The 12,290-nt window shown below is 39.7% G+C and overlaps 1 protein-coding gene across 1 annotated transcript; it reads right to left on the bottom strand.

The window, feature by feature from the left end:
• Window positions 1–10,411: 10,411 nt before the first annotated feature.
• Window positions 10,412–11,857, bottom strand: LOC122965509 (G-protein coupled receptor 4-like). The gene has a single exon (XM_044329634.1). It carries the CDS (start codon window positions 11,680–11,682, stop codon window positions 10,660–10,662), a length of 1,023 nt encoding a protein of 340 aa, XP_044185569.1. The 5' UTR covers window positions 11,683–11,857; the 3' UTR covers window positions 10,412–10,659.
• Window positions 11,858–12,290: the final 433 nt, after the last annotated feature.

Here is a 12,290-nt window from a genome sequence, read left to right as displayed (position 1 = left end):
AAGGTTGAAATTCTGGCATCTTAAGGTAATGTCTTCAAATTGTTTGTTTTGTCCAAACAGTCCAAAAGATTATAATAATATAAAACCAAAAAAAGCAGCAAATCCCTACATTTGAGAAGCTAAAACAAGAAAATATTAGACTTTAAAGATTGTGTCAGAAAATATTCTGTTGACAGTTATTCTCAGCAAATACAGTAGCCAACTAAAATGATCTAACAGTAATTTAAACTAATTTAAAGGGTTACAAATAGCTAAACAAACGCTTCCTGTGGTACACATTGTTTTGAACAAATGTAAATCAGTACTAACCTACTTCCCCCGCTGTATCAGCCATTTGCAGATGTACACTGAAGCTGTGTGTGTTTAGTCAGCAGTATCTGGCTACATAATTGACCCAGTTTATTATAGAAGAAATTTGTGACTTGAAATGCTCTGAGGCTTCATCCAAATGTTCATGTCTGTACTGTAAAAACCTCTATAGAGGTTAAAATACATGCAACTATACCTTTAATGAAGTAAAGATTCATGCACATGAAAGAGTATAACGATTTTCAGTGTTTCTGGAACAACGTGCAATGCAAGAACATATTGGACATTGATCTGGAAATATTTTTAAATATCGATGTTCAAGCAAAAACGTGAGGCAGTAAAGATTTTCATTGTTGTCTACATAATGACAGATTGTTCCTTTAAATGTGAGTCTCAATTTGCTGTTCATTCAGTCTGTGTAATGCAGCATCAGTAATCTCTATGGCCTCAAAATGTTCATGACCATTGCTGCAAGGAAAGGATGAACGTGATTGGGTTGAATAATTTAGGAACAAATTATGATGAAAATGTGATTGTTCATGTATAGACATATTTGTTATATTAGTCAGTAAAATCACCCATGTACATCTCTGTTCTGTGTCAGGGTCTGTAAAATATTGTATAAACGCGCGCGTGTGTGTGTGTGCGTGTGTGTATGAGAGGGCTGTGGGGGCGGGGAGGAGGGAGGAACTCGGATGCTGATGGAGAGAGGGGGGATGGATGGATGCAGGGATCCAAAGACAATCAGGAAGTGAGGAACGACTGTGGAGGAGGTGGATAACTGAGCCTGTTTCCATGGTAACCTGCCAGTAAAAGGATGGGATGGGAGGGGAGGGCGGGGTGTATGTATATGTATGTATGTAACATGGTGGGCCAGTCGGGCTGAGCTCATGTCTGGCTGAATTTTAAAAAAATCCAATAAAGACACAGTCACAGGCGCCTGCTGGTTGATCAATCACGTTTAATTCCCTCTGATCAATACACTGTACACTTAGTCTAGGCATGTGTGAAGCTGTTCTCAAGAGCAATAATATTTCATTTATTAGGATACAGCACAGACCAGCTGCACACAAATCAGAAAATGCTCCACATAAACAAAAATACAGTACGACTAGCTCCAAAATACAGTATCTCAAGTAAGGCTTTACAGAAAGGATAATGTGAGTACCAACTCAAGGATTTCCATATATGCACCCACTGTTATTACAAAAGTTTGACTTTAAAAAACGATCAAAAATAGCTATCAAATAACCAAAAAAAAAAGAGATCAAATCTATATATACATACAAACAAGAAATAAAAAACACACATCAATTGATGTTACAATTTGAAGGTAAATTAAAAGAGTGAGAAACAAAGAAGTCTATTTGATAATCACAAAATTCCTTCACAATGAGACTGGCGCTGCAAGGAAGGGTTATTTTCATTATAGATTAATTGCATTTTTTAAACTACAAAATATCAAAAAAAAAAGTGAAAAATGCTTTTAACAGTGTCCCAGAACCCAAATTCTTTTCTTGTTTCATTTGTCCAACAGTCAAAATGTTACACAGAAAAGCATTAAATCTTTACATTTAATAAGATGTAACTGGTTAGTATCTGGCATTCTGTACATTAAACTCTCTTTATTAAAAAGATTAAAAATTAAAATATGGGGAAGTCATGTTGAGGTATAAAGCTATTATTTGTGTATTTTTTGTAACTATAATATCTTTCAGCTTAATCTGAAGTCTGAAGATTTTGGTTATAGAATGAAACACTTATTGCAGTTTATGTTGCTTTCCAGCCCATTTATCTCAGTTTTGGATAAGTTGGAGGGAGGGGTACCAATGTCCAAAATGTCATATTCTATAACAATAAACTTATAGTAATAAACTTAATTTATATAAAATATTTTTAATTATATTTACAAAGTGCTTTACAGGAGGAAAGAAGCAAATTAAAACAAACACAGATATCATAAAACACCAGGAGATAAAATTAAGTTAAATAAAAATATTAAATGGCAAGAGCAACAAATATTCATAAACTTTCCTGTAAGAGTGTTTTAAGAAGAGATTTAAGATGTCTGATCTAAATAGGCAGAGTGTTCCTAAATATTACACATAGTTGCTTTAATTAAAAAAAAAATTCAAGCTGTGAGTCAGAAAGTTGTCAGACGTTTTACCTGCAGACCTGATACACACACAGACAGGATTAGTCACCTTATATGTTTTAGATGCACTACACTGAAGTCTGTGATTTATGTGCAACATATAATGAGGTCTAGTGGTGAGTCATAGGTGACACACACACACACACACACACACACACCCATTTCCATTCTCGAAGTTTCCATCAGATGATAACAAATTACTACATAATATAGAAAATAAAGTGAGTTCTGTTAGAATAACCACAATGTAGAATCTTGCTTTAAAATGAGTTGTTTGTGTGTTTTTATTGGCCAAAAACATCTCACTGACACTGAACAGAGCATTTTATTGAAGACCTTGTTCCCCCTTTACTGTAATTTATCTAGACATCCATCATTTTCTATCCCTTTTTAGTAACTTTTATTTACTCTTGGATTACCCATCTTCATCACCAGCTGCTAGCAGGATCCTTGTTCCTCTCTAATTCGTCAGATTATGCAACTGAATGCTGCACTGCTGTGCACAGAAGAGCATCCCAGCTGGGAAAAAGATTGGTTGGTATTGTCTTACAACTAGCCATACTGTGGCAAAGCAGCACGGAGACCAATAGTCAGGAGTTGCTAACTGAGCTGATGCTGCCCTCTGCTGGAAGAGGAGACAAAATCCTCATTATGCAGCTTCTGTAGCAGTTCAAAGGTAACATTATTTTAACAGGTAAAATCCAGAATCTTCCAAAGGAGTGCAGTACTTGCAACAGGATAAAAAAATGGGGATCACAATGTGCTGAAAATGACTTTATCTTTCATATTAGTCACTAGTTTTTGCCTCTAGTTGAGCAGATTTATGTCTATAGTTGCAGTATGTATTTTGTTTATATCTGGCGATGTTAAACTGGTCAAGTTTGCCCCCTTTTTTCTCCTCTATTGTTCATTATTAACTCAGGCTGACATAAACTGGGGAGAAGAAATTGATTTAGGCCACAGAGAATGAAAACATTGTCTGTGATGTGCCTTCAGACACAGTTTGAGCTTCAGATTAACAAGATTCTCTGTAAATTTAATGTAGATTTCTCTAAAATATTGGTGAACACATGCCTAGCTGGTGCAATAGATGACAGGTCACACAGTGTGTAAAAGAGATGTGTCCTCCTAAAAGTCTTGGTACACTAAAGGAGGGAGAGCATTAATGATTTTTATATCTGTATTTCCCAACTTTTTTGGCTCATGGCCCCGTGAAATGAAGCGTTGTCTACTTGTGACCCCTCAGTACAAGAGCTGTGATCAGTTTGTCCAAAGGGGGATTTTTCTCATTGGATTATTCAATTTGAAGGATTTTTAGGGGCCCGAAGAGGTAAAACTATCCAGTTCATCACAAGAAAAACCACAAATCTGAGCAGAAAGGCAGAAAAAATAAACACTGTGAAACTGTTTTATTTTTTTTCTTTCTTTTCAAATTCTTTCATCATCTGAAGAACCCTCAGATTGTTCTTGAGAAACATCAGACATCTTACCAGCCTGTCCTGCTGTCTCATAGCCTTCAGCCAACCTAAGCCCTCTATATTATCCATCCATCAAATTTTTCATTCATTTATTTGTTACCTATAGGGGAAGCAGGGTTCACCCCGACTCTGGAAAGGCTGCCAGATTTTATTAAACCGAAAGCTCTTTACACCAACAGATTAGTTTGGAGCTCCACCTGCTGGTGTTATAAAGGACACACACACACAAACAATTTTGTACTAATATGTTTATAAGGGCCTTTATTAGGTCAGTGGACCTCAGCACAAACCGACCATGCTAAAAATTTTAACAAAACCTCTCATCATCTGTTAAAAATATACAATTGCTTTAGATAAAGTAGTACATTCATTTCTTTACACTCACTGAAAATAACAAATTTCCACATATGATTTTATCAGCCTGACAACATATGAGATCTATAAAGAGATGCAGTTGAAAGCTCAGGCAAAAGTCAGTAAGTTGACATTTCTTTCTTTTTTTTTTTTTTTTTATCAAACTACTATTCTCAAATTCAAGAATGAACTTTTCCACTCAATGATTCTATCACCTTTTCTGGAAATATAAGGTAATACATATTCAAATTTTATTAGACCCTCAACCCATTTCAAGGAACTTTTTTATTAGATTGTGACAAACTCTTACATTGAGACATTTTTTTTTGCCTTGTATGAAGAGAGATATCGCAGCAGTTATTAAGACCTGCCATACATGCCAGCTGACTGACAAACCTAACCAGACACTAAAACCTGTGCCACTGTGTCCCATACCTGCAGTCAGCCAGCCATTTGAATTTGATAGTTGACTGCGATGGTCCACTGCCTCGCTCAAAGTCCGGTGCAAATGATCTTTTCACTGTTATGTGCCAGAGAACTTGCTATCCTGTCGCGTATCCTCTGCGCACAATAAAAAACTACGAGTTCTGTAGTGCGAGCTCTCTCCCAGTTTATATCCATATTTGGCATTCCAAAAGTCATTCAGTCGGACCAGGGGTCAAACTTTTCTTCTCATATGTTTGCACAGGTATTGAAGCAACTCAGGTGTCCAGCACAATCAAAGCTTGGCTTATCATGCTCAGAGTCAGGGGGCGTTAAACAAAACAGCTGTGGAGCTGGCTAAGGAGAAGCTGGTGTCAGCTCAGGGTAAAATGAAGCACTTGTATGAACGTCAAGCTGAGTGCCGTATTTTTAGTCCTGGAGACCAAGTGCTTGCTTTGCTCCCTATTGTTACGTCACCTTTTCAGGTGAAATTCACTGGTCCATTGCGTATTGTGTTGAATTCTAGTGTGTGTGTAATTTGTGATTTTCACTTGGCCACAGCTGGGCCAAGCTGTCCAGATAAGGTGCAAGTACAGTGAAACGGGTGGGCGAGGACTGGAGTAAGGACAGGTGTTGGTTCCCCACTGGCAGTTTCTTCTCTCTACTTTTCAGGCAGCAGCAGCGGTGCATGAGTGTGGAGCAGCAGCGGAAAGGGATGCACATCTACAGAGCTATTGGACTGGAGAGGGTGGCTTGTCGGCGGAGTGGTCGGATAATTGGACGCAGCAACAAACTGGCAAGCTCTGTATCAAAAGAGACTTAATTCCTTCACCCTATGTTTATTAGACTTTTTATCTTTTGTATTTTTTTTTTTTATCATTTTATACAAGGCCTTGATTTTAGATTAGTAGTTTAAATAACCTTACATTGTGCATCCATATTGACTGAGTAATTTGTGAATAAATTATTCAACTTCAGTCTTCGGTAATTTCTACTGTTCACCCCGTTAAAACGTACTTATAAGAGTCCTAGGTGGCGTTGTCATTCAACAAACCTCTTCCCGGGCCACACTATCATAACATGGTTGGTACGGATTCCAGTCTGTGCAGTTTTATGTGATATCAGCATCTTCACTTCACCTTTAAAACCGAGCCACTACAGCCTCCAAAAGACAGATAATAATGTTGACATATCAATTAGATTAGGCCTAATTAACCAGTTAAGAAACTTTCCGGAAGTGAAACCTTGTTATTCCGTCCCGTGCTTGTTTTTCTCTCCTTCCCGCAAGTTTTTTTTCTTCTGTAACTACCACCAGTCTTCTGTGCTGTCTTTGCCATTCAATTACTGTTCTAACACTGCCCTCAGACACCCACCTGAACGTCAATCCCACAAAGCAATATTTAAACAAAAAAAATATGACACATATTCCAGTAAGAAACGGCAGCTAGTAGCAGTGATAACGCTAACACAGACTACAAACTTAGCTTTACAGGTAGTGAAAAGTAGCTAAATGTGTTCCAATAAGGACACTAAGGGTTTGCAGAAAATGCAGCAGCCTGGATAACGAAACATCATTCCCTTTAGCACATATGGAAATACTCACATACCACAGTTGGACTGTCACAGTTGGACTACCTTTCTCTCCACTATGTTGTCCTTTCAAATGCACATGGATGCTACTTTTATGCTGTTATCTGTTGGAAGTTTTTTAACCTCAAATGCTTTTGCAGATGACTTGTGACCATCACTGCATGGTCACCAGTGTGGAGGCAATGTGACCTGGGTCAGTCCATGACTCCCGCATCTTCAGGGAGTCTGCACTGTGCCACAGGTTTGAGCAGGGTATGGCAACTGTACATTGAATATTATTTTTGGTTATGTTCTTTAAACTGCATTTTATGATACTGATCATGGCAGTATTCCTTTTTATCTTCAGTTCAGTGGAGTGCTGCTAGGTGACAGGGGGTACTCCTGCCTTACTCTGATGCAGGGCCACAAAATTGAACACGGCCCTTACCAAGACCAGGGTCAGGATTGAGATGACACTTGGGATACTGAAGGCCAGCTTCACTTGCCTACATGGGCTCAGGGTGGCACCAGACCAGGCTTGCAGGATCATCTCAGCCTGTGTTGTACTCCACCATATAGCCACCATACAGAAGGAGAGGATCCCTCCTGTCAGCCTACAACCCTCTGATGTAGTGGACCCCATCATAATAGTCCACCATACAGGCAGGGCTGTGAGAGAGGCCATCACACAGCAATTTTTTGCATAAACACACACAAACAGGCCTTTTTTGTGTTTTCATTTAGTCTTTATTCATTCTTCTTTAATTAGGTTAATCTTTTGTTCTCTCGTTCCGAGAAAAAGAGAAAAGGAAAAATACATTTGAGTTTGTTTCCCATGCCTGGAAATAAATTCCTTTACTGAATCGCTTTCTTTTCGTACTCTAGTTTCTCCACCTCGAGTATCACTTTTTTGATCATATATTTTTTGTAGTCAATATCAAGCTCTAAAGTCCTCTTATAGAGAGACCTCACATTGTCTGCTCCAATAACACCAATGTCTCCCCATCAACTGTAGAGAAAGTAAATACAAGTTACTTACTCCCACAATAATTAGTATATTGTATAATTGTCTTTCATTAGCAACCCAGTAGTTTCACATTGACTCATTGACACATACCCTGTACAAATGTGGCCTGTTGGGAACAGCTGACACTTCCACCAGGGTCTGAAGAAACACCCCCTTCCACTCCTTCCATCCGTCATTATTGGAGAGAACCAGCTCCTCAGCAGGAGTGTACTCCTGTGTAGGAGGGCCCCCTCCTGTCTTTTTATCCTGTTGGCTGCAAGTAATGTCAAAGCCATGTCATCGTGCTTTTGTATACCAATATCCTAAAACAGAGACTGATTTACACACCTACTTGTTGTGCTTATGAGATAAGAAAGTAACACTACTTACTGATTTTAATTATGTTTTTATATTTATTTTTTATTTGCTCCCACATCAGTTTTACACCACCAGGGTTGCAGCTTAAAGAAAAATTGCATACACGCCATGAGACTACATCTAAGCAACACATTGATGTAATGGAATAAACAAATGTAATTATAGTCAGATCTACTGGTGCCCTAATGATGGTGCAGTGATATTATAAGCCTACTAACTTGCACATTCATGCAGTCGGCGATTTTTTATCAGCTGTTCTTCCTGCATTTGGTAGCTACAACTGTGTTGCTCTTTGCCTGGATGATGTATTTTAATTCTTCATATTTGTTTAATATTATAGTTTGTTCTTCCTTTGTGAAGTATGCTGCTCTGCTGCCAGTAGACTTGTCCATGTTTGCGAGTGGTCATATGCTGCAAACACCGCCCCTTTTATGTGAACGTGCTCAGGGCTAGATTGGGAAAACCAGGGTTGACTTACCAAGTTGATAACCACCATCATGTGACTGTTTAGCGTTATTGCGGTTATCAGGGTTAGTAACAAAAAGGGTTATAATAAAAAGATATCCCATGTATGTTGAACTTGCTTCGTAGTACAGGTCCCGGGTGAAGGCAAAAGTATTTCAGATTTCACTTCAGTCCTGTACGCTCTTCAAATCAAGCAGTAGGCAGTAAAATGTCTGGACAAAGGTTCAATGCAACATGCAATAATATCTCAAGTGGTCCTTTAATATAATCTGCAACATATCTGTCCTTCTCCCACTTAGTCCAGTCTAAACAAACAGGGAAAAAGTCAGAGGGCAACTGGTGAACTGGTGGGGAATGACAACCAAGGGACATAAAGCCAGACTGTGACAGGATCATGACATCACCCAAGAACAAATAAATAAGTACAAGGATGTAACAAGGTGAGTGAAATAACAGTTTTAATATTTGCATTGGAGAAAAGCATGTTTTTGTGCAATTTTGATGCTATTGCTGTTCTCAATACTCACAAGGCATCTTCATCTATCAGGCTGCCCTAACAAGTCTCTAAAGACTCTCCAGCTGGTCCAGAATGCAGCTGCACGTGTACTGACTAAAACTAGAAAAAGAGATCACATTTCTCCCATTTTAGCTTCGCTACATTGGCTTCCTGTAAAATCCAGAATAGAATTTAAAATCCTTCTCCTAACTTACAATGCCCTTAATGGTCAGGCACCATCATATCTTGAAGAGCTCATAATATCGTATTATCCCACTAGAACACCGCGCTCCCAGTATGCAGGCTTACTGGTGGTCCCTACAGTCTTTAAAAGTAGAATGGGAGGCAGAGCCTTCAGCTATCAGGCTCCTCTTCTATGGAACCATCTACCGGATTCAGTCCGGGGTGCAGACACCCTCTCTATGTTTAAGAGTAGGCTTAAAACTTTCCTTTTTGATAAAGCTTATAGTTAGGGCCGACCAGGCTCGCCTTGGATCAGCCCTTAGTTATGCTGCTATAGGCCTAGACTGCTGGGGGACTTCCCATGATGCACTGAGCTCCTCTCTCCTCCTCCTCCTCCTCTCCATCTGTATGCATTCATGTAACATCAATGCATGTCACTAACTTTGCTTCTTCCCCGGAGTTTTTGGTGCTTTCTCATCTCACAGGAAAACCTGAGTCCCGGGCCGAACCTTCGCGGTCCTTCACAGTCCTGATGGCATCCTTCCCTGGCTATTGCTGCTTGTGCTTATTGTTGTTGTTGTGATTGTTTTTCTTCTGCCCCTCCTCCCCCTTTCCCTCTCTCTTTCTCTCTCTCAACCCAACCAGTCAAAGCAGATGGCCGCCCACCAAGAGCCGGGGTCTGCTTGAGGTTTCTACCCGTTAAAGGGGAGTTTTTCCTTACCTCTGTCGCCAAGTGCTTGCTCATGGGGGAATTGTTGGGTCTCTGTATATTAAAGAGTACGGTCTTGACCTGCTCTATGTGAAAAGTGCCTTGAGATGACTTCTGTTGTGATATGGCGCTATATAAATAAAAATTGATTGATTGATTGATTGAAAGTCTAACTATTGTAACAAAGCACAAATAATATGGACTCACAACAACTATCTAATTCCAATCCCACACACAGGTTCTAGTGGTAGCTATTAGCACCACTAGCTGATGTAGTTGTAACATTAAACAGGAATGAATAATCATAACTTCAGAAGCAGATAATTTTAACCTACATTATCTCAAATCAAGGACTATTTTAATGCACAACTCAGAAGGTGATTTTTACTCCTCAAGACTTAAAGGGGCCATTTTAGTTGAGGACTAGACTTTAGTTCCCCTTAGAGTAAACTTGCAGCTCTCATTTACCCTGCATGAGAAAATGAGAGAATAATCATAATAATGAAAGCACAGCACAGAGAAGCCAGATGAGGGATCATTACATGTGATGCGTCATCATATTTAAAAATAATTCCAACCAAAATCTGACTAAAGCTGAAACTAAAGCAGAGTATTTTGCAGAAGTCTGAACAAGTTGTCTGTCTCTCACGATGGGTTGGACTGAAACCACTCAAGGGGTGGTCGGAAAACATCAGATTTTTTTATTCTTGTGTTTGTCAGTTTCTGAAAATAGAAAAATGATCATTGATATAGGCTGCTCAAATATAATCACCTGATTGTGGGGACTGTATGATGATAAGTTTATTTTTAAAAAGACAAAAAGTGAGGTATCAAAACCGTAACTTTGCTCCCCCTAACTGAATAATTGGGAAGCATTTGACCCCCTCTTCTATGTGCAGGATATGAGGGAAGATAAAAACAGACAAATGAGGCAATGTGGTTTCTGATTGTCTGTATACGAAGGGTTGATGGGATATGAATAATCCAGCTACTCACTCGCTAACACTGAAGATGAAGACATGAGTACAGCGACAGTATTACGCATAATCATATGTATGTACATCTCCACACACACATGCATACAAGTGCACAGGTGGATTTTTCTACCCATATATCACGTATACAGCTTACTTTTCATATTTTATTGCTATTAGGCTGTCCTCTGCTATATGTAGATAGAGCATGGTCCTCTGTCTGTGTCCTTGTATTCCTCCTCCAGCAGAGAGTCACCTCCTCTTGGACTCCGTTACTGACAAATACATACAACAGAGGGTCCATCACACAGTTCAGACTGGACAGTGCCAGTGTGCATGAGAAGAACAAATGCATCTTCTGTTCAAACTGGCAGTAACTTCCATCAGGTTGGGTGTTGTCACTCTGGTAGAAGACTAGTGAGCGTGCGAGCAGGATAATGTGATATGGAGCGTAACAAATTGAGAAGATGCCAATTACCCCAAAAGACAGCATGCGGACCTTCCTCTTAGCCTGGGCATTCAGGCCGGGACTTTGGCCTACAGTGGCTAGTATCTTCCAGTAGCTGACAGTCAACACCAGCAGGGGCAGCAGGAAGCCAAAGCCCACTCGGAGCAGGTTGAACAAGGCAACAGGCCTCTGCATGGGATAGGTCTCATAACAACGGTCATTGTCGTTTTTCTCATCATGGGCGTCTGTGAGATTGTCATAGATCAGCCACACGATGTGCAGCACCACCACTACAACATGAACAATGGCGCACTGTGTCCAGGTGTAATATGATGTACGATGGGCTTTGGAGCGGTGGGGGTACATGACCAACAGACAGCGGTGCACAGAGATACAGCAGAGCAGGTAGATGCTGATGTACATGTTGGAGTAGTAGAAGAAGCCGGCAAAACCGCAACTCGTAACACCTAGTTTCCAGTGATGGTCCTGTCGGTAATAATTGATCCAAAGAGGTATGGTGAAGAGGTAAAGCATGTCTGAGAGGGACAGGTTTAGCAGGAAGATGCCCATAACATTTTGCCTCTGCACTTCTCGAAAAATGGGACCCAGCATCAGCACATTGAAGATCAAACCAAGGATAAAAGCCAGGATGTAAATAGCCATCAGGAGGTCACTAATGGCACTTGCACCAATATCAACACACTGAGTTGAGTTTGATGTGTTTGTGGCATTCATTGTTGCTTCAGTTTTCTGTCACTTTTCTGATTGGAAATTCACCTGCAAGTGTAAAGAAAACACATAGTTTCATAGGAACAGTTTGTCAGTTTGAGTTAAAGTGACACAGGTGACATGAGCTTACTCAGTCATTAGTCTGAGTAAGCTAGACTCAGTCATTAGTCTGGCTACTAAGTGTTCTTCTGTTACTAACAATGGGCCTATAACTGTGAAGACTGTTCTATTCATGTCATATGCTTTTATCGCTGCTTTTTACAATTAGTGTGGGTTATTTCCTCTTTCCTTTAGCCTAAAGGTAATCATTAGGGGCGATTACAAATACAAATACATTATTCAGCACTAGTAAAAAATAGTGTTTTTTTTATGAATATTTGTTTTGTAAAAATATTTTTAAAAATTACTTGTTTTCGGGAAGAAAAAAAAAACCTGTCAAATACCAGCGTGCAGATCAGTAACATTGCTTTCTCAGTCTCTGTCTTCTGCTCCGCTGTTCTAAACGAGGGGAGTCGCATCCACCTGCTGCATGACGCACATTTCCTTATTTGAGCATCACTCCCGGCATTGAGAGTGTTCCCCAGAGATAAAGCTGAGCTACTGACACAAGCAAA

Source organism: Thunnus albacares, chromosome 16, assembly GCF_914725855.1.
Source record: "Thunnus albacares chromosome 16, fThuAlb1.1, whole genome shotgun sequence".
Taxonomy (NCBI): domain Eukaryota; kingdom Metazoa; phylum Chordata; class Actinopteri; order Scombriformes; family Scombridae; genus Thunnus; species Thunnus albacares.
Note: the sequence above shows the minus strand (reverse complement) of the source record. Positions and strands in the feature narration are given on the sequence as shown.